The sequence below is a fragment of the Bubalus kerabau genome, chromosome 4 (assembly GCF_029407905.1).
Source record: "Bubalus kerabau isolate K-KA32 ecotype Philippines breed swamp buffalo chromosome 4, PCC_UOA_SB_1v2, whole genome shotgun sequence".
NCBI lineage: Eukaryota > Metazoa > Chordata > Mammalia > Artiodactyla > Bovidae > Bubalus > Bubalus kerabau.
The window spans coordinates 50,567,016-50,590,369 of record NC_073627.1 but is presented as its reverse complement, the minus strand read 5'-3'; the positions used below and the strand labels follow the sequence as shown (position 1 = coordinate 50,590,369).

At 38.6% G+C, this 23,354-nt stretch overlaps 1 protein-coding gene across 2 annotated transcripts; it reads right to left on the bottom strand.

Moving 5' to 3' along the window:
• Positions 1-1,025: 1,025 nt before the first annotated feature.
• Positions 1,026-22,771, bottom strand: DDX52 (DExD-box helicase 52). Of its 2 annotated transcripts, XM_055577350.1 has the most exons (15): positions 22,600-22,771; positions 21,318-21,516; positions 19,191-19,321; positions 18,038-18,223; positions 15,993-16,136; positions 15,001-15,112; positions 12,878-12,950; positions 12,170-12,373; positions 9,758-9,848; positions 7,341-7,463; positions 7,073-7,223; positions 6,819-6,894; positions 5,435-5,506; positions 4,667-4,759; positions 1,026-1,569 (listed from the first exon to the last, which is right to left on the bottom strand). In XM_055577350.1, the coding sequence occupies exons 1-15, from the start codon at positions 22,684-22,686 to the stop codon at positions 1,515-1,517; spliced, it is 1,797 nt and encodes a 598-aa protein (XP_055433325.1). In that variant the 5' UTR covers positions 22,687-22,771; the 3' UTR covers positions 1,026-1,514. The 2 variants fall into 2 exon arrangements, with proteins under 2 accessions (XP_055433325.1, XP_055433326.1); XM_055577351.1 differs by lacking the exon at positions 15,993-16,136.
• Between the last annotated feature and the right edge of the window lie 583 nt (positions 22,772-23,354).

Here is a 23,354-nt window from a genome sequence, read left to right as displayed (position 1 = left end):
TCTCCTTGCAGTCCAAGGGACTCTCAAAAGTCTTCTCCAACACCACAGTTCAAAAGCATCAATTTTTCAGCACTCAGCTTTCTTTATAGTCCAACTCTCACATCCATACATGACCACTGGAAAAACCATAGCCTTGACTAGACGGACCTTTGTTGGCAATGTAATGTCTTTGCTTTTTAATACGCTGTCTAGGTTGGTCATAACTTGTCTTCTAAGGAGTAAGCGTCTTTTAATTTCATGGCTGCAGTCACCATCTGCAGTGATTTTGGAGCCCAGAAAAATAAAATCTGACAGTTTCCACTGCTTCCCCATCTATTTCCCATGAAGTGATGGGACCAGATGCCATTATCTTAGTTTTCTGAATGTTGAGCTTTAAGCCAACTTTTTCACTCTCCACTTTCACTTTCATCAAGAGGCTCTTTAGTTCTTCACTTTCTGCCATAAGGGTGGTGTCATCTGCATATCTGAGGTTATTGATATTTCTCCCAGCAATCTGGATTCCAGCTGTGCTTCATCCAGTCCAGCATTTCTCATGATGTACTCTGCATAAGTTAAATAAGCAGGGTGACAATATACAGCCTTAACGTACTACTTTCTCTATGTGGAACCAGTCTTTTGTTCCATGTCCGGTTCTGAGTAATGGAATATTACTCGGCCATAAAAAGGGACACATTTGAGTCAGTTCTAATGAGGTGGATAAACCTAGAGCCTATCATACGAGTGAAGTCAGTCAGAAAGAGAAAGATAAATATCATATATTAACACATATACAGAATCTATAAAAAATGGTACTGAAGAATTTATCTGCAGGGCAGCAATGGAGAAACAGACATAGAGAACAGACTTATGGACAAGGGGAGAGGGGAGGAGAGGGTGAGATGTACGGAGAGAGTACCATGGAAATTTATATTACCATATGTAAAACAGATAGCCAACAGGAATTTGCTGTATGGGGGGGGAAAAAGGAATCTCATTGTTATGGCTCCTACTACAAAAAGCCATCAACAAATTTAGAAACAGCGAGATAGAGAGATGAGTAGATTTATTCTTGGTAGACAGCTTGTGTTGCCTCTTGTCCATTTCCCTTCCACCACACCCCCAAAAAAAGTGGGTTCTCAAGACTTTACTTTGCAATGTGGTTCCAAATGCCTCTCCACAGCATATACAACACCTGCCTTCACACTTGAAGGGAAAAATCCAGCTCACCACATTTGGGTGTTGTTACTTTTAGTATAAGCTTTAGTTCTTCTATAAGAAGTATCACTCTGGATTCAAACCACACGGATGTCAATGAATGTTTTTTCCACTGTATAATCATTTAAAAATCACCTACGAATTAGAACTTGACATGATACACTGAGAATTTAGGATCATTTTTCACCAGTCCCATGTTCTTGTGGTTGACTTCAAATGTTTGGTACAGGTGATTATAAGACGATATATTCCATGAAAAAAACATTCATGCTGGAATTATAAAATCACATTTGTGATATAGTTCTTTTAAAAGTCTGTTTTTAACTTTTGTCCTCAGGAGCTACTTTCTCCTTGTTCTGACCAGTGACCTTTTTCCTGTGACAATGAAAGGAAAGTTGAATTAGAAATTTTAGATATATGTACTTTCCAAAGCTCTACCAGTTTAATAAACATTTACTGAAACCTCCACGATCAAGTATATGAGACATTAGTAAAAAAAAAAAAAGCTGTGTCTCTGCCCTTTAGAAAAATACATCCACCTAAGTGAGACAGAAACACCACAATAAACTACATTACAACATGGCATAAAAGATTCTGACCTAATAAAAAGAGTTCACATTGATTAACTGCTAGACACTGTTATTTTTACATGTATCAACTCAGATCTTCTAACTTATGAAAAAGATTCTATTAGTATCCTTCTTATATAGATGTGGAAAACGAGGTGGAGTGGTTGAGTAACTTGCAGATCATCACACACTGATAATATTAGATATGAACTCTGATATTCTGATTTTAGAGTTTGGTGAATGGTGAATGCCACCAACCAACTCTTAACCCAAGAAAAACACTTCTGAGAAGATAATCAACATTTGCATACTACAGTATGCTACATTTGTATACTACAGTAGTAGTATACTACAGTAGACTAATGCCAATCAACTCACTTAATCCTTCACTAACAGCGGCAGAGTTATTATTTATATATTTCCATTATATATAGTGGGAAAGAGGCTTAAAGATGTGAAGTGATTTGTTCAAAATCACACAGGAAGAGGTGATATTAGAGCCAGTTCTTGCTCCAAATCCAGTCTCCTCCACCCTCTACTACACCAGGGTGAGTCTGTGGTGCCTGAAGTGAGGTCCACTAGGCAACAGGATTTAGGTGTATTACTCAGTTGGGAAGCAGGGTCTGAAGATATGGACTTAAGAGTAATCAGCACAGAGCTGAGGCCACAGATGTGGGTAGGATCATTATAGCAACATCTACAGTGGAAAGGCAAGCTGGTGTCAGATCAGCTCTTATGTGTATGTTATGTTAAGAAGTATGGTTTTTAAATGTGAAGAAAATAGACAACCAAAGCATCTTAAGCAGGGGCTAGGGACAGGTTTATATCAAGTGTCCTCAAAGTCTTAGTGCAGCCGTTAAGTTTTAATAACTTCAGGGCATAAAGGCTACGGACTTATAAAAATCAATTAAAATATAATTTAAAATATCAGTATTTCTTATTATAGTTCAACAGAGCCATGGTCTTATGCTCTAGTTGATTTTCCATCTTTGTAAAAACTTTCCTCAGCTGCTAGTCAGTACCTGAAAGGATTGCACTTTCAATCTTAGCTTTACGATCACCCAAGAATGAGGTTCTGATGTACATGCAACAATTCAGAAACAGTTCATCGCAAGAAAAAGTCTAGTGAGACAGATAAGGTGACAAAGCAGGGCAACCTCCTGTGCCAATGCACTGGTCTACTAATCCTCTACCAATCCACCCAGGAACTGTTGCCACAAAGAAGAAAAATAAAAAATGCATTAAGGAGGCACAAAACTGACTAGGTATGAATTAATCTTTCCAGTGATGTATTTTTGTAAGGTTGTAACATTTATTCCTCCCGTTATTAAAGCTTAAAACCACTAAACCCTTGGGACACTCTGTACATGCCATGTACTGGGTTGAACATGACTTCCCACAATTAATACAACATGTCAGGCTGACTCATTCTCTCAGAAGGAAAGTGCAGGCCAGTTTTCTCACCTGGGTTCACCTTGTTCCTTCTACATGCCTAAATTTTACGTATCCCTGAAGATAATTCTACTTCTGTAAAACTTTTTGCAAACAACACCAATTCATAATGATTTTTCCCTTCTCTAGCTTCTATTTTACTTAAAAATTATTTTCTAATTATTTTTTTCATGTATACTAATCTCATTTCCCTAACTTCAGGAAAGGGGTCTCATTTTACACCCTTTTAACATTTTACCACATATTATGTATGTAGTACATATGTAATACAGATATATGCAGTACAGCTAAAGATGGACAGTAAGTACTTGGTAAAGGCCCACATTTTATATACGTTATATGTTAACTGGTACTGACAGAATTTAAAGTGTCATTTTTCTTAAATAGTGGAAAGAATAGTACTATGCGGAATATTTCAGTCTACCCCATGAGATCATGGTTTCCTAGTAGTGATAGCCAAAAAAGGTAGTCCTGTGTACATTCTAAAAAAAAAAAGAAAAAGAAAAAACTGTACTTTGAAATCCTCAAAACATTAAGCTAAATGACTGAACTTATAGTTTGCTCAAGTTTATAATTTATATATAAACAAATTTGTATATAATTTCATATAAATATGTAAATCATGTTTATAATTTACATACAAATAAATTTATAATTTACTCAAATTATACTTTTAAGAGATGTTTCAACATGCTTCAGTGTAAATCCTACTGAAATCCTCTCCAGAATACGAAGCTTCAAGAAAGCCTCCACTGATGTGAGCTGACAATCCTACAAGCGGCTTCCATAGTGTGTCCAGATGCAGGCTGCATGGAGATAGTGCGTCCATGTGTCCTAAGTCACTGTGTCCGACTCTTTGTGACCCCATGGACTGTAGCTCGCCAGGCTCCTCTGTCCATGGGATTTTCCAGGCAAGAATACTGGAGTGGGCTGCCATGGCCTTCTGCAGGAGATCTTCCAGACCCAGGGATTAAACCTGTGTCTCTTTAGTCTCCTGCACTGGCAGGCGGGTTATTTACCACTAGTGCTACCTGGGAACTCCATGTGGAGATAGTGGACAGTGCAATTCTAATTCACAGTGAATTGAAATCATATTTCCAAAGATGGAAAAAAAATTCATTAATATGTTAAGACAAATTCCAAGATTGAATTAACCAAGTTTCCAAATCATTAGCAACCTGATATATTACTTTTATTAGATTCTATAATGGACTGTTGCTAATGTTTAGTCGCTCAGTTGTGTCCAATTCTTTGCGACCTCATGGACTGTAGCCCCCTAGGCTCCTCTGTCCATGGAATTTTCCAGGCAAGAATACTGGAGTGGGTTGCCATTTCCTTCTCCATAATGGACTGCAGACCTATCAAATTTTATTTCTAAAAATCTATCCTAAGGAAAAATAAAGCCCATGTTATATGAATATGACAGAGTCTAACTTTTACCATATACTTACCGTTTATCCTTTGCTTTTTCTAAAAAATATTTTGGAGTTGTACTAATGCTCTCCCTTTCCAAGGGCTTCTTAATCATCTTTTTCTTTTGTTTACTGGAAGTTACAAAGAGAAGAAAGAACTGAATTAAGTGCAACTTAATTTAGAGAGCTAAAACTAAAACTAGTTTTGGTTCTTGGTCACAAAATTTGTTTACCTACTTACTGGTTTACAGCGACAACACTGTCCACTTTAATATGCTGGTTACCTAATAGTATCTAGAGCGGCACGCCAAGGAGATGAAATGCAACCTAATAGTATCTAGAGCGGCATGCCAAGGAGATGAAATGCAACCTAACAGTATCTAGAGTGGCACGCCAAGGAGATGAAATGCAACCTAACAGTATCTAGAGCGGCACTCCAAGGAGATGAAATGCAACCAAGTTTAAAAGGCGCTGATTAGGATTAAAATACGTGTCACTCTCATATCCTGCCAATAAGCACTAGAGTCTGATTCTGGCCAATTAACTACTTTTTACTCGCTTTATGAATTAAAATCTGAGCATATTTCACTCAGATTTAATAATATTTTAAAAATCTGAGTACTTAAAATTTCAAGGATGAAAAACTGACAGGGAAAGAGCACACAATATTCACAAATATTTAAGAGGAAAGTTTTTACTTTAGAATGTTCTAAAATAGTAATGTTGCTAGAACTACAATGTACGAGTGTGAAAGTAAGAATGTACAGGCAAAGACAGAAAAACTCCCAAGTAAATTCAAGACTGTACCTTAGTAGTTTCTGGAAACCTTTTATGTATTCTGGGACAGGACATCCAGCCTGCTGGATAACATTGGCAACACTGAAAAAGGTACCGGTAAACATAAATTTGTATCTTGTCAAACTGTTGTTTATATACTTAAACCCTCTGCACAACAGAAGAGGAACTAAGACTACACAAACAAGAAACTAATCCAGTAAAGTGTTCTGATCAATTATTACCAGAAGCAATCACATTGGACTACTGAGAGCACAGTCTGCTGGACTGCAGTCAAGGTACTGATGAATAATTTTAGCTAGCAACCGCTTCTATTCAACAGGTATCAAGCCCTAACCAGCACAGCCCAGTGTTGGATGAAAATGCTGAAGTCAGAGTCACACTTAAATTTATTAAATCATAGGGCTTGGCTGACTTGAGCTTCTCATGTACAGTCACTTATTCAATGTACAGTCACTTAGAAGCTTTTATAGTAGTATCATCATTATCCCCATTTCCCAGATGGAAAAGAAAACTGAGGTGCACATACTGATATGGGGGGGTCATCAGAGTCACATGCTTAGAGCTGCTGAGGAGAACTCAGGTGCATCAAAGCTGCTGGAATATAGTCCCCTACAGCACACGAGAATGTCTGCTCACGACAAAACCAAGGTTGACCGAGCCAAGGCTCAGAAGGCACAAATCAAAATCTGTGCCACAACTGAGAAACAGGCCAATGTACAAACCACCTCCAGCCACAGCTTGATTTCAGTTGTTAGAAATATGAACTGCTGTCAGTTATCATCAGCCTAACATTTCTGTAGGCAGCCCAAGTGTAGGAAATACAACTCAGCTTTTACATTAACATCTAGGATGATGGGCTAAATTAAGATGAGATTCTAAATCATAGGTTACCCAGGCCTCAAGGGGCTACAATTGAATAATATTGGAGTGTGTTACTAAAACAGTTTTTCCTCTATGACAAGTGACCTGGGACTAAAGATAAACTCCATCTGCCCCTAAGAGTAATGGGAAGAAGGTACCATGCTAAGAGATCATTTTGACTAGGCTGTAACATAAGAGATTCAGGGATTAACTTTAACTATTCACTAATCCAAAAACCTTAATATTACCTTGTGATTAATATCAAGTGATGTTATTGGGAGAATTCTGTGAGTCTGAAACTTAAATGAATATTCTCTTGTGAATTTCCAAAATCTAACAATGGAAGGACAAAAATGAAGCCTTTTGATCATTTTTCTTTGCTTTTGATCATTTTTCTTTCATGGCTAACATGTGGTTGACTAATACCATAACAGAATTTGGGACACAGCCATTTTGTAATTATCCATTAATTGTGTATAAGAATAAACAACTAATTTTGTCAACTTAATGGTAAGCTATTTCTCCTAATTACCTTCTTAATAATGGTTTATCATCTTCAGTGAAAAATGTAATAGCTTTTCCTTTATGCCCAGCTCTTCCAGTTCGACCTAAGAGAAATCAGATCATTAAAAAACAAACAAAAAAACTCATTTTTGAGGGGAACAGGACCTTCAAGATTCACATATACAAGTCACTGGATTTTTACAGCACTGAAAAAATGAACATGCTGAAGGGACTCTGGTAGACGTGCTAAGACAGATGAGTGGGGGTGGGCATGTGACTCACCTATCCTGTGAATATATTCCACTGAGCTGGTTGGAAAGTCATAGTTGATAACCAAGTTCACACCTTTAAAATCGATCCCTCTGGCTAGCAAGGCTGTACAAATAAGAACCCAGATTTTTCCTGCTCTGAAGCTGTGGACTGTGTTATCTCTCTGGTTAAGAGAACATACAACAGATGTTTTAGTACCACTCTGGGAATGGAAAACAAGTGCTTCATAAATGCCAGTACTTAGTTCTTTGTTGCTTTGAAAGTTTACATTTGACTTTACCTGTTGCTGTGTTCTGTCTGCATGAATAACATCCACGTTAATACCTTCATATATGAGCTCATGAAAAAGTTCTTTAGCCCTTTCAATGGACTGAACAAAAACAAGAACAGGTGGATTGAAACCCTAAAAGAAAGCACACATAACCCATAACTAAGAATATAACTGCATCATTTCGTAAGATTTTAATTCATTTCAATTTAGAAATTGCCAAATTTCTCAGACCTGTGGTCTAAGTCTGCCTCCATCTTCCTCAGCATTCATTCTCTACAATGGGCTTTTCCTACTTACCTTCAACAGTACTCTCCATTTTGCTCATTCCAAAAATCTTGTCTAATTAATCCCCCTTCACCTGTCTACAGCAATGGATGTCCACTCCTTGAAATAAATATCTGTTTGCTTCTGTGCCTCAGAACATTTTTGTTCCTTCTTAAAATATAATAATCATCACTTTAATCCATTATTTATCCTAACTGTGGGTATTCCCCAAAGCTTAGTTCCTGGTTCTCAGTTCTCTCAAAATTATCTTATCAAGTTAGACAAAATTTAAGTTATAACTACCAGCTCTAAGCAAATGATTTTTACATTTTGTATTATCAAACCCTGCTTCTCTCTCAAACCAGCTTTCTATATTTTCAACTGTCAGCATTAGGACTTGACCTTGTTATTATGGTCCATACATCCTTTCAGAATCTAATGCAAGATACGAAGCTGTCTAATAGGTAGCCAGACATTCACACAAGTTCAGAAGGTTCACAAAACTGAAGTTCATACAAGGCTAAAAATCCCTGGAGTATCAGATCAGATCAGATCAGTCGCTCAGTCGTGTCTGACTCTTTGTGACCCCATGAATCGCAGCATGCCAGGCCTCCCTATCCCTCCCCAACTCCCAGAGTTCACTCAGACTCACGTCCATCGAGTCAGTGATGCCATCCAACCATCTCATCCTCTGTCGTCCCCTTCTCCTCCTGCCCCCAATCCCTCCCAGCATCAGAGTCTTCTCCAATGAGTCAACTCTTCACATGAGGTGGCCAAAGTACTGGAGTTTCAGCTTTAGCATCATTCCTTCCAAAGAAATCCCAGGGCTGATCTCCTTCAGAATGGACTGGTTGGATCTCCTTGCAGTCCAAGGGACTCTCAAGGGTCTTCTCCAACACCATAGTTCAAAAGCATCAATTCTTTGGCGCTCAGCCTTCTTCACAGTCCAACTCTATGTAAGTATCTGTGAAAACCTTCTATTTCTTATTGCCAAGCGATATCAATATTAGCAAAACTAACAAATATAGCACAATGTGCCAAGCACTATTCTAAGTACTATATTTGTATTAAATCAGTAATAAAACAAAAAACCCCACTCTAGTGGCAGCTACTCATGTAAGGCCCCAGTTCTACATGAAAGCAGCAGAGTGCTGGAGGGAGATTTATATATACATGCATACTCTTATTTTATTGCACTTTGTAGGTTTTTCATAAATCAAAGGTTTCTGGCAACCCTATGTTCAAGCAAGTCTATCGACACCATTTTTTTCCCAACACCATTTGCCTACTTCTTGTCTCTGTAACACATTTTGGTAATTCTTACAATATTTCAAACTTTTTCATAATTATTATATTTGCCTCGGTGAGTCGTGACCAGTCCTCTTTGATGTTACTAATACGACACACTGAAGGTGATGGTTAGCAAGTTTAGCAATAAAGTATTTTTAATTAAGGTGTGTACATTGTTGTTTTGACATAATGCCACTGCACACTTGACTACAGCATATGTAAACGCAATTTTCCTAGGCACTGGGAAATCCCCAAAATTCCTGTGACTCACTCAGTTGTGACACTGGCTTTACTGTGGTGGTCTGGAACTGAACCCCCAGTATCTCTGAGGTCTGCCAGTTCACAGATGTGGAAAAAGGAGGCTTTTGGGGCATCAACTAGGTCTTTTCCTAGCCTTCCCTGAGCTGGGGACATAAAACTTAACTTTATTCTCAGAGGTGAGCCTCTCCATTTGGGACGAGTTGCTCCAATGTGCTTCTTACTGATTTGCCACTGGATTGCTAAACACGACGGAGAAGGCAATGGCACCCCACTCCAGTACTCTTGCCTGGAAAATCCCATGGACAGAGGAGCCTGGTAGGCTGCAGTCCATGGGGTCGCTAGAGTTGGACATGGCTGAAGCGACTTAGCATGCAGGCATGCATTGGAGAAGGAAATGGCAACCCACTCCAGTGTTCTTGCCTGGAGAATCCCAGGGACGGGGGAGCCTGGTGGGCTGCCGTCTATGGGGTCACACAGAGTCGGACACGACTGAGGTGACTTAGCAGCAGCAGCAGTACTAAACACGATGCAGGAAAACGTGCTCAGCCTCCCGTCAGTAATACAAGGCTTGGTGAGCTTCATCAAAATTTGAAAATGCAGCCCAAATTTACCTTTTTAACAAGTTCTCTCATGGCCAGTAGTTTTCCAGTCTCCGAACCAACAAAGAGAAGCTCTTGTTCTACCGTCTCTACTGCAGAATTCCTGAGAAGGAAAACATATCTTACAGTGTGACAGCCAATCTTTGTTTTTCCCCATAAATTTTAAATAAATGAAAAAATTTACACACAACTCCAACAGAATGATTTTTTCCATTATCAATATAAGTACCTAATTATTTATATTTTAAAGACAAAGTTTTTTGAAATTTACTTTTACCTAGAGAATAACTGCTTTACAATGTTGTGTTGGTTTCTGCCATTTAACAACGTGAATCAGTCATAAGTGTACATATGTCCCCTCCCTCTTGAGCCTCTCTCCCTGTCCTACACCTCTCGGTTGTCACAGAGCTCCCTGTGTTATACCAAGGTTTTTAAATTTTAGTTCAAGTGCAGCTGATTTACAATGTTGCATTAGTCTCTGGTGATTCAGTTATACACACACACACACACATTTTTTCAAACTCTTTTCCATTATAGGTAATTATATGTGGTTTATGTATTTCACCTTTACAAGTTTGCATCTGCTAACCCCAAACTCCTGCTTTATCCCTCCCCCCTAATTTCCTCTTTGGTATTCGTAAGTTTGTTCTCTATGTCCATGAGTCTGCTTCTGTTTTGTAAATAAGTTCATTTGTATCATTTTTAGATTCTACACATAAGCAATATCATATTTTACTCTGACTTTCTCCACTTAGTATGATAATCTCTAGGTCCATCCACGTTGCTGCAAATGGCATCATTAAGAGCTGGACACGACTGAAGCGACTCAGCAGCAGCAGCAGCATTCCACTGTGTATGTACATATCACATCTTTACCCGTTTATCTGTCAGTGGACATTTAGGCTGTTTCCACATCTTAGCTGTTACAAATAGTGCTGCTATGAACACTGGGGTGCATGTATCTTTTCAAATTAGTTTCCTCTGGATATATGCCCAGGAATAAGATTGATGCATCATATGGCAACTCTATTTTTAATTTTTTAAGGAATCTCCATACTGTTCTCCATAGTGGCTGCATCAACCTATATTCCCACCAACAGTGTGGGAGGGTTCCCTTTCCTCTACGCCCTCTCTAGCATTTATTCTTTGTAGCCCTTCTGACGATGGCCATTCTGACTGGTGTGACGTGGTGCCTCATTGCAGTTTTCAGTTGCATTTCTCTAATAATTAGTGATATCGAGCATCTTCTCATGTGCCTATTGGCCATCTGGATGCCTTCTTCAGAGAAGTGTCTATTTAAGTCTTTAAATGTTCTCTTCTGATTATAAAAATGTTATTTCAATTAAAAAAAGACATAAACAATAAGTTGCCCACAATTCTACCATTTTACGATAAATTTTGATATTTTTGTTGTGTTCTAGTCATATATTTTCATCTTTCCAATCTTTCAAAATCTTTCTAAAGGTAAAATTAATGGGTTAAAATCAGAACATTTTAAAGGTTTCTTCATATGGCTAAATTTTTTTCATAATGATAGCAAAGGTTTATTTATAGACAGATAGTTGGAGTGAGGTATCTCAAGGCTTTATTAACACTCTATAAGCCACTGTAATATATTATACTATGTATAAATACTTTTTCCACTCTGTTATCTCCATTCATAATTATATTTATGGTGAATCTGTTCTATTTTTCTTTTTATACACAGGAGTTTTAAGTTGGAAGTAGCTAGGATATTCTTTATTATTTCATTTGGCTTTTTACTTAACATGGTATTACAAGCACTTTTTCATACAGCCACAATCTTCACTTTTACTACTTCATTTCCCTTCTCCTGGCAACAATACTGGAGTACATAGTCATTCCCTTCTCCAGGGAATCTTCCCAACCCAGCAATTGAACACAGGTCTCCTGCACTGCAGGCAGATTCTTTGCTGTCTGAGCCACCAGGGAAGCTCCATACTACTTCATGGGTTGCACTACAGTGTATCAAGGGGAAGTATTATAATTTCATAAAACTTTTTCCCTACCATTTAGCATACATGCACCCCAAAATATTTTTAAAAAGGAATTATAAAGCAAGTGGCTCAGTAACATCAGCTTCGTTCTCTCAGCCCTACTGAGTTAAGCCATCAAAGAGATTAAATCCTCTGGGTGGCCAAGAGCTCATGGTCATACTTTATGGAAGGGAAAAATCAACTAAATGCACGATGACAGTAATATCTACATGACAGTATGAGAATGTCCCTTTAGATTATTCTAACACAGAATATCCTTAATCAATCTTGACTTTAAAGAATATGTTTCTTTCAGTAAAACTCTTTTTATTATCTTAGGCCACACAACCTGTCTCTTTTAGTCTAAAATAATGACTTGTGTTTTTGTTTTTTTTTTTAAATCAGTGGGATAACGTGGAAGAATTACCTTGCTCCAATGGATACAGTAATGACATTGTCCAAGTTCAGTTTGCACCACTGTTCAACATCATAGGCAAAAGTTGCACTGAACATAGCTCTCTTCACCTTGTGGGATGTACAGGCCAAGAAAATGGAAGCCAGCTGGTCTCTGAACCCAGTTTTGCCATCTTCAAACAGTTTATCTGATTCATCTACTACCAGCCATTCAACACTACGAAACAACAACAAAAAACATTTGTAGTTTATTGAACTGAAAGATCCAGGACACGTCACTAAACTGTGGGAACACATAAAGAAGTCAAACCACAATGACGCTTCTCAGATCTACATATTGTACCAGAAAAAGGTACAAGAAAAATAAGCAATAAAAAGGTAAAACAAGATCAACATAAATTAATGTACCTATTCCATTAGACCCAAAGGATATGAAGTTCCACTGGCAATGTCAGAACCTCAGATAAACGTTAGGAACTCCATCACCACTGCTGAAAGATGTGAAAAATTTCTAGGGAAACTGTACTAATTGCTTATCAGAATCTGTTAACTTTATTTCAGGCCAGATATAGTTACTTTTTTCTCAGCACCAACACTGACTGAAAGCTGGCAGATAGCAAGCTCCAAATGGCAGTACTACAATTATTATATTATAGTTGAGAACAAAATATAATCAACTTAATGAAAAACAAACATAAAAGACATTATTAAAGTAATGTACCTCGTTAGGTCTATTCCTGGAGGATCTTGTTTTAATAAATAGATTAGTCGATTTGGAGTAGTCACAAGGATATCTGTAAGGAAAAACAAATGGTACAAATTGCAAAACATTCATCCCTCTTGAACTAGGGGATTAAGCCCCCTGCATTTCAGTTAATAACCTCAAGTGGGGAGAAGTGCTGATATGCACTATACCAATAATACAACAAACTAATGTACATATTTTTTTAATCCATCATAGCACAAACTGCTAAATCCTTACTCTCCTTTTATTTGACTTGCCTGGATCACAATAAACTGTGGAAAATTCTGAAAGAGATGGGAATACCAGACCACCTGACCTGACTCTTGAGAAACCTGTATGCAGGTCAGGAAGCAACAGTTAGAACTGGACATGGAACAACAGACGCGTTCCACATAGGAAAAGGAGTACGTTAAGGTTGTATATTGTCACCCTGCTTATTCAACTTATATGCAGAGTACATCATGAGAAACGCTGGGCTGGAGGAAGCACAAGCTGGAATCAAGATTGCCGGGAGAAATATCAATAACCTAGGATATGCAGATGACACCACCCTTATGGCAGAAAGTGAAGAAGAACTAAAGGCCCTCTTGAGGACAGTGAAAGAGGAGAGTGAAAAAGTTGGCTTAAAACTCAACATTCAGAAAACTAAGATCATGGCATCTGGTCCCATCACTTCATGGCAAATAGATGGGGAAACAGTGGAAACAGTGTCAGACTTTATTTTTCTGGGCTCCAAAATCACTGCAGATGGTGATTGCAGCCATGAAACTAAAAGACACTTACTCCTTGGAAGGAAAGTTATGATCAACCTAGTTAGCATATTCAAAAGCAGAGACATTAGTTTGCCAACAAAGGTCTGTCTAGTCAAGGCTATGGTTTTTCCAGTAGTCATGTATGGATTTGACAGTTGGACTGTGAAGAAAGCTGAGTGCCGAAGAATTGATGCTTTTGAACTGTGGTGTTGGAGAAGACTCTTGAGAGTCCCCTGGACTGCAAGGAGATCCAACCAGTCCATCCTAAAGGAGATCAGTCCTGGGTGTTCGTTGGAAGGACTGATGTTGAAGCTGAAACTCCAATATTTTGGCCACCTGATGCAAAGAGCTGACTCATTTGAAAAGACCCTGATGGTGGGAAAGATTCCGAGGGCAGGAGGAGAAGGGGACGACAGAGGATGAGATGGTTGGATGGCATCACCAACTCAATGGACATGAGTTTGGGTACACTCCGGGAGTTGGTGATGGACAGGGAGGTCTGGCGTGCTGTGGTTCATGGGGTCGCAAAGAGTTGGACGCAACTGAGCGACTGAACTGAACTTGGCCTCTAAGAGGCAAGAATACAATCATCCCACAGTCTGCTTTTCAAACATTCGTTTGTTTTTCAGGAATATACTTTCCTTAAACGGAATTTTATTCAAAAGTTCAAGATAAAAGCCAAGTAAAAGAGTTTCTCTGGTGGATGTTAAGAGTAGGGATGTAAGCCAGTCTTATCTGCAGAATATTTCCATGGCAGGTTAACAACCAATAGAATAAAGCAGGGATTCTCAGTCTCAGTACTACAGACATTTTGGTTCAGACAACTTGCTGTAGCAGGCTGTTCTGTGCACTGCAGGATGTGTAACAGTATCTCTGGCTTCCATCCCTCTAATAGTAGCACCTCTCCCCAGCTGTGACAAAATATCTCCATATATTGCCAAATATCCCTGGGGTGGAGGGTGAGGTGGAGAACCCCTGGTATATATTTATGTAACTACTGGGTGAGAGGAGATTTCTTTCAGCTTTTCTAAAAACTGAACTAACTACACTTTAAGAATTTTTAGGTGGCAATTAGGATATTTGAAATTTCCAAATCCCTTACACTTCAAGCATGAACTGAACTGAACTTACAGCTTCCATCCTCTTGAATGCATGCTCAGTTGTGTCAGGCTCTGTGACCCCATGGAGCCTGCCAGGCTCCTCTGTCCATGGAATTTTCAGACAAGAATACTGGAGTCAGTTGCCATTTCCTCCTCCAGGGGATCTTCCCCACCTAGGGATTCAACCCAAGTCTCTTACACTGGCAGGTGGACTCTTTACAATTTGTGCCACCTAATAATCCCTTACCAAATTTCTTAGATGATTTAGGTCCAAATTTCTTGGCTGCAACTGCTGCTTTGTGGATCATGTGTATCCTGAATCCTGTTCCCTCAGACAGTTTTACTAACTCTCGGTGAATCTAAAACAGAAATGATAAAAACATCAGCTGCTGAAATACTTGGATAAGATGTATAGTCACTTTTTTAGTCTTTATAAAATAGATCTAGTATCAATCCGTGAATACCTGAAATTAAGCTTATGATAATCTGTAGATTAACTTGGAATCTTGGCATTTTGGAACTTCAATGCCAAATAAGATTCAGTAGTTTCTTCAGGTCTAGTAAACCAGTTCCAAGAGATAGAATCAAAACTCTTCAACTCTGTATTATTTTTAAGAATAAAGTACCATTTCAAAACTATTTCATACTTGGCATGTGTTTACATTAAGCACACGGGGAGAGTCGAATGGATCACAGTATAGTTTTATTTTCTCAAAAACTGAGATGAGGTTTCCTTTTTTCTAAGTGAGAAAAAAAGTTTTAAAAGAGGAACTATATATTACAGACCACATCCCACTACTGTCTGTGGCTCAGACAGTAAAGAATCTGCCTGCAAGGCAGATGACCCAGGTGCGATCCCTAGCAAAGATCCCCTGGAAAAGGGAATGACAACCCACTCCAGGATTCTTGCCTGGAGAATCCATGGACAGAGGGGCCTGGCGGGCTACAGTCCATGGACTTGCAGAGTTGGACTCGACTAAGCGACTAACACACATATGTTACAGTAGCCTTCCAACTACAAGGATCTTAGAGCATATACCACAGTATAAATGCTAAGATCATCATATTTTAGAAAATTATAAGACTTTATGCAGTAAGACACTTAGAAGTATACTTTGTACACAATACTTGACCATGACAAAGACACGGCCCTTCTCTTCTGGACCTTTCTATTACCCTCAGATAAGAAAGATGACTGGCAAACACAAACACATACTTTCCAGAAACTACAGGTTATACCTGGCTGGCAAGTTCTCGTGTAGGTGATATAATCAAGGCTCTGAAGCCTTTATTTGTGGGTTGTTTCAGGTGCATTAAAATAGGAATGCTAAAAGCCAAAGTCTTTCCAGATCCAGTAGGAGCAGAAGCCAGCAGTTCTCGACCCTAAAAACAGAGTATATTAAGTATAAGGAAGAGTACATACATTTTTAGTGCCAGTCAAATAATGCTACCAGCCATAAAAATAAAATTATACACAGCAAGTCCAGATACTCACATTCCCATCATTTTTCTAACTTCTCCCATATTTGCTTTTCTAACATCACCCATCTCTGCTACCACCACCCCAACGAAGTTTCTGAGCATTATCACTAAAGTTAATTTGAACTGGGTAAAGAAACTAGATAACTAAAATCCAAAGATAATCCACAACCATATTCCCATTATTTCAATTTTCCTTTTCCCTAATCCTCTTTATCAAAGTTAAATCAGAAAACCAACTTTTGGTCCTGATATCTGTATTGCTCCATCCTTACGGAAAATTTTAATAAATAACAGAAGGACTAAATGTAAAATAAAAAGTGGTGATAACACCAGTGACAGTCATATATAGGTGACAACCTTCAAAAAGTCACTGTGCTTTTTAAAGCTTTAAGCTAAGGTCACTACAGAAACAACATTTTAATGAAAATTAAAAGCAAATTTGCTATAGTGTCAGTCAAAAACATCCTTCAAATATATTCTGATTTCAGTTTCCCAAAGAAAATGAAAAGGATTAATACAGATGCGGAGGGAGGGAACTCATACCCTTTGGCTACTACAATTGGGAAGGCCGCCTTGGTTATGTGGGGAGAAAAAGGCAGATCTCACTACTACAAAAAGAAACCTCAGAAAAACTTAATTTCCAAAAATCTAAGTTAACTCATACCTCTGTCAACAGTGCATAAACAAATCATGGTATACTCATACAAGAGAATACTACTCAGCATTTCATATATCAGTAACAAATTGATATATGCAACATGGAGGAATCTCAAAAAAAGTTCACAGAGTGAAAGAAAGAAACCAAAAATAAAAGAATACATATTGAATGATTCCACTTATATGAATTCTATAATATATGGCAGTAAGAACCAGAACAGGGCTTCCCTGGTGGCTAGCGGTAAAGAATCCACCTGAAATGTAGGAGACGTGGGTTTGATCCCTAGATTGAGAAGATCCCCTGGAGGAGGAAATGGCAACCCAATCCAGTATTCTGGTTTGAGAAATCCCGTGGACAGAGGAGTCTGGTGGGCTACAGTCTATGGGGTTGCAGAATCAGACACAACTGAGAGATTAAACAACACGAAGAACCAGAAGAGTGCTCACCTCTGGGTGAGGGTGGGGTGGGGACTGAATGGCAAGGGTATGAAACTGTTGAAATTCACTAAACTGTGCACTTAACATCTATGTATTTTTTTGGTACTTAAATATAGCTCAATAATAGAAGGTACTGGGATATGGGAACTCCCTGGCAGTCCAGTGGTTAGGACTCTGTGATTTCACTGCTGAGGGTGTGGGTACAATCCCTGGTTGGGGAATGAAGATCCCACAAGCTGCACGGCGTGGCCAAAATCTTTTAAAGTACTGGGATTAAAAACAAAGTCAGGTTATATACAAGAATTCAGTACTTCTGAAACAGTTCTTGGATATTATAAACCAAATCAATGATGGATAAACAGAACATAGTCTCTATCCTCAGAAGATGAACACTTTTAGTTAAATGGAAAATGTAAGTGCAGTTAGTGCAAATACATAGTATATAAAGTGTAAGATAAATGTTGCAAGAAAAAGAAAACACACGGAGAACTGGGTGTTAGGGGAAAGAGTGTTGGTAAAGGAAAAAGATCACATCAAGCAGTAGTGATCAAGACAAATTTTATGGAGACACAGGTATTAGAGATGGAGTTTAGAGCATGGCAAGGATTTCAACAAGGGGAGATAAGGCAGAAGGGAGGATCTCACAGAGGAAAGAGAATGAATGCACACACACATACACACGCACACTTCGAGGCCTTCACACTCACATGCAGCATAACTGGAATGGCTTGCATTTGGATTGGTGTAGGTGTCTGGAAGCCTGCATCTAGAATGTTCTGAAGCAGTCGAGAATTGATTTTATATTCCTGGTCAAGTTGCTGAAACGTAGCAATTGGGTCAGGAAGATCAGTTCCTTGGACATGAATTTTATGTTTATTCCGGAAGAAGTTTAGCTGAAAAGTAAAATATAGGGATTTGGTAAAATACATTGTCAGATGTTGTAAAGCAATAATAAGTTTCTGAAATAAGCTTTAGTAGCATATGAAGCTTTCTAGTTAAGTTCCAGGCCCTAAAAAAGACATATTAGGTACAATTTCCACCCTTTCATAGAAGGATGACCTTCCTAACAGTGAAACCTATCTATCCACACTTTCCACATTTAATGTGTCAATGCCATGAAGAACATTATTCATATTCACGTGCTACTGTCAGTCACAATCTTATATAAACTGCTAGAAGACAGGCACTGAATCAATCTATTTGCTTTATGTGGCACTTAGCACACAAGTGCCAATGCTTTGTAACGATCTACCCTAAAAACTCTACTTATTAAGACTGAATGCCACTAGAAGAGTCAAGTGATGTTGATTTTTCTTTTTTTTTTGGCTTTCCCACTCTCTGATCCAGACAGCCAAATTCTGGATTCAGGATTACTAAACGAGCTGAACAACACTCCACCTATAACACAGCAAGAGTGCAGCAAACTCGACAATGGCATATTCGTTGTCTCTTCTGAAGTCCACTCCTCCTAGTCCCAAGTTAGAAAACAGGTTTCTTAAGAATTCCAACTCTCAAATCCCTTGTCACATGAAATTCTTCAAAACCAGTGAGTTTAACATAAAGGATAAAGTGGGCCAATTTTATGTTTATCAAAGGGAAATAAATTAAAAAAATTAATTCTAAACACATTATCAAATTTGACCCTGTTTCAAGATTTTAAGATACTTTCAAGAATTTTAAATTTTAAAAATTCCAGCCATAGCACAAAGGCTACTTTAAGTTTTCATTAAAGTAAAATCTAGACTACTATAAATAACCTTCTATCTTAACAAAATCATACTGTGATGAACAAAAAAACCCAAGCACAGTGAAAAAGGCACAAGGCCAGAAAAACAATTAGGGTGAAGATATTTTTCTCACCTTTTCTTTTCTTAGCTGCTCTAACTTTCCTGAAGTTAGTTTATTTTCTCTTTTAACATTTTTATCTTCAATCTTTGCTTCCACAGATGATATCCACTGTATAGTAGAAAATTCTTCTTCAGAAGTAATTTCTAAAATATATATTTTTAAAAATTAAAAGGTGTGTAAACACAGTATGCTAGACTAGAGCTAATCTCCCTAACAAACTAAGAAGAGACAGATGAGCAGTATAATAGAAAAAAGGTGCAATACGACATGAGGAGGCAAATTATAACAATAGAAAAAGAAAACTCTCATACACTGCTGGTGGGCATCACCAATTGGAATGACTTTTTAAAAAAATAAAAAATTATGCTCACTTTTATGAGGAGACAGTTGGCATTAATAGACCCGAATCATTACTAATCCACAAGACCTTGAATTCTCCAATTAAAACTCTACGTCTATCAGCACTTGCTACTAAATGATTACAGGATGTATCTGTGTGTTTCTGGTTGCCCAATATTTGAATCTTTTCCCTAAGCTAGTGTCAGGTCTTTTTAGAATTCATCTTGATGGAAGGCTTTATAGTAAACTTCCCTGTAGCCAGGAAAGGAAAATGACTTTTATTGCAACACTGTCACCAAAACTGTGGAAGCAAAGTAAATGTTGGTAACACAGAAACTTGTCAAACCAATTATGGAACATCCCTACAACATATAGCAGGATACTGTGCTATGGCTCAATGAGCAAAGCAGTAGACTTCCTAATGATACCATGCTTCTGGTGGACAATTCCTAAATATCTAAATTTAAAATACGTTTATCTGTTAACTATGAAATCCCACTTTTAAGAGTTTATCAAAGAGATATGCCCACACATACACACCAAGTAGAATAACATTTACTGCAACACTGTGAAGGCAAAAGTGGAGAAACAAGTTTAAGGCCCACCACTTAGGAACTTGTTAAATCAATAACGGAATGTATAACGGGATATGACGCTGTATTAAAATGAACAAGGCAGCGCATTTCCTACTCATTCATAACAAATTCCAAGATACAGTTTTTTTAATAAAAGGGGTAGAGGGAAGGAAGTTTCAGAACAGAACAGCACGTAGAGTATGCAATCATTCATGCTTTTTAAGAGAGGTATAAATACATGTCAATAGACTATCTCTACAAAAATATGTAAGAAACTGAATAACAGAGGTTGCCTCTGGAGAAACAGGGGACTAGAGATAAAACGCTGGGAAGAAAATTTACTTTTCACCATTGTATATGGCACCCCACTCCAGTACTCTTGCCTGGAAAATCCCATGGACGGAGGAGCCTGGTAGGCTACAGTCCATGGGGTCGCTAGAGTCAGACACCACTGAGGGACTTCACTTTCACTTTTCACTTTCATGCACTGGAGAAGGAAATGGCAACCCACTCCAGTGTTCTTGCCTGGAGAATCCCAGGGACAGGGGACCCTGGTGGGCTGCCGTCTCTGGAGTCGCACAGAGTCAGACACAACTGAAGCGACTTAGCAGCAGCAGCAGCATTGTATAACTTTTAAAAATTATATGTAAGTATTTACTTTACCAAAAAGGTAAAATGGCTAGGAAACTTAATAGACGAACAAGGAAAAAGACAAATACCCCTATAGTTGAGTACTGGGAAAAAAAAAACAACAACCTTCTGAAAAATAGCCAACGAGTACAAACAAGTCACAAAACTTGAAATGTAAATATCCAATAAAGCCTATGAAATGATGTTCAATCTCACCAGTTACCAAGAAAATATAAATAAAAAAGTTTCACTCATTAGATTAGGGAGGAAAAAAAAAGACCAACAGTATCCAACACTGCCATGGCTGTAGGAAGTCACTTTGCAGTTATCTGTTCAAAGGAAGAAGTGTGCGTGCCCTTTCGCCCACTGAATCCACTTTGGGGATGCTAATTACAGAAATAACAGCACCTGTATAAAAAGATATGTTTACAAGTATCTTTACTGTAACAATATTTGTAATCACAAACACCCTGAAACGACTTGAATGCTATCAAATGACAAACAGCCATATATTGTCTGACATGTAACCATAAGCTTGTACTATTTCTGTAAATGAAAAAAAATTAGAGACAAAAACCATAAATCAAGCCCTAACCTGAAGTCATCTTCTTCTTCTTTTTCCTGTTCTGCTCCTTCTTCCTTTCAATTTGGCTTTCTTCTTTTTTCTCTTCATCTTGTAGCTCCTGATGAGTTCTTAATGCCCCACAATCACCTGGGACAGGCTTTTTGTTTCCAAAAAAGTCCAATCCCTGTAGCACCTCCGAGGAATCAAAGTCATATTTCCTTTTTCCTATCTAAAACCCAAAAAACGTTAAATGAAATCTGTGGACACATTTGGCATTGTTATCACTCCAGCAGCACTGACAGTAAGGACGTGGGTACAATGACTCCCAATCTTTTTTGTCTTTCACCAAATATCTGTTGAGCTGACAAGAGTTTGGGCAAATGTCATCCAAGATGATACCTTTTCTGACTTTATAACAGTAATAATAATAATCATAATAGCAACTAACACTTTTAAGCCTAACACTTACGCTTAATCTGCGTAACAATAACACTGCATAATCGGGCAAATTTCTAACCATGTTTAGATATATTAAATTCCTCCTTCCTTCAACTACCCTAACAAGGTAAATAGCAATATTGCAGATGAAAAAAATCCGAGGCATTAACAGGTTAAGTAACTTTACCAAGGTCTCAAAACTGGTAACTGGTAGGCCGAGGATTTGAACTTGAATAATCTGGTTCCAGAGTTCAAACTCTTAACAACTACACTATACCGTCAGAGAAAGAAGAAACACAGGTGTGGCACACACACAAAAATGTCTCCAGTCCCAATACCAAAGTTGATATTCAAGATTTTTCACAACTGGGCCCCAACTTCTCTCGATTTATCACTCACTACTTTCCTCTGTAAGAGCGCCCATTTCAAATGGTTCTTCTCACTACTTAATACGCCGTGGAGTAGCGGGAATAAAAAAAAAAACCATGCCCAGGCAAGCCAAGACAAACACCGTGAAATAATCTGTTCTCTCCGTTTGGGGTTGTTGCTGTTTTTTAAATTATTTTCCATCAGTTTCGGAGAAAAGATAATTTTTGAGAGTTAGATTCTAACGGTGCTTTCAATAAACTCAGAAGAGCGGCCAGGGAGGTGGAGTGGAGGTGAAACATTTCCTTGCTAGACCCAAACAAGTCTACAGAAGGACAGGTAAACGGTTCATTCAGAAGGCTGCGGTAACCTGAACGCCAAATAAGGGAAAATGCCCCACAACCAGGCCACGGGGTCTCTGAGTGCGGGCTCCCCCAGCAGCCAGCAATTTCTCCGGCTCCCGCCCCTTCTCAGTTACTCGCGCTTCTGCCTGGAAGCGATACAATACCTGGAATCGAGCTGCGTCCGCTGAAAAGCGTCTCAAGTCGAATTTGGCCCCCACGCCGAGCCGGCGAAACAGATCGTGAGCATCCATCTTTACCCAGAAAGCTCCGCGGTCTCACAGCGCCTGCGCAGAGGACTTCCTCTCCCAGAAGGCCTAGGGCGGGCGGAAGTGGCTTGGGCAGGGGGCGGGGCCTCCTGGCTGTGAGACGTCGGGCGGGTTTACCGAGTTACGGTCTGTCGTTATTTGTTTGATTAGAAAAATATTTATCTAAATCATGCCAGGCACTCACTGTTCTATACTTTAGGGATAGTTTGGTAAACAACACTCCACGAATCTCACCTCAGGAAACTTACATTTTAGTGGTGATAGAAGATGTTAACAAACAAGTACAATAATTCCTGAATCAGAAAAGTGATATGAGACAAGGGTAAAAATGGCAACAGGGAGGTCAGTCAAAGTAGAAATGATGGTGGTGGCTTGGACTAGGGTGGTATCTGAGCTGATGGAATTAAATGAGTAAATTTGAGGTATGTTTTGGAGGCAGATCTAAGTGCACCTGATATATTTCATATGAGCGAAAGGGAGGAATCGCTCCTAGGTTTTTCTTTTAAAATCTGGGGTAAGTGGCATGCCGATGACTGAGTTAGGCAAGACGAAAGGAAGAACAGCTATTTTGTGTGAAGATGAAGCATGGAAGGTGAAAATCACTTATGTTTTAGGCATGTTAAGATGCCTCATAGATTTAAAGTGGCAGTTAA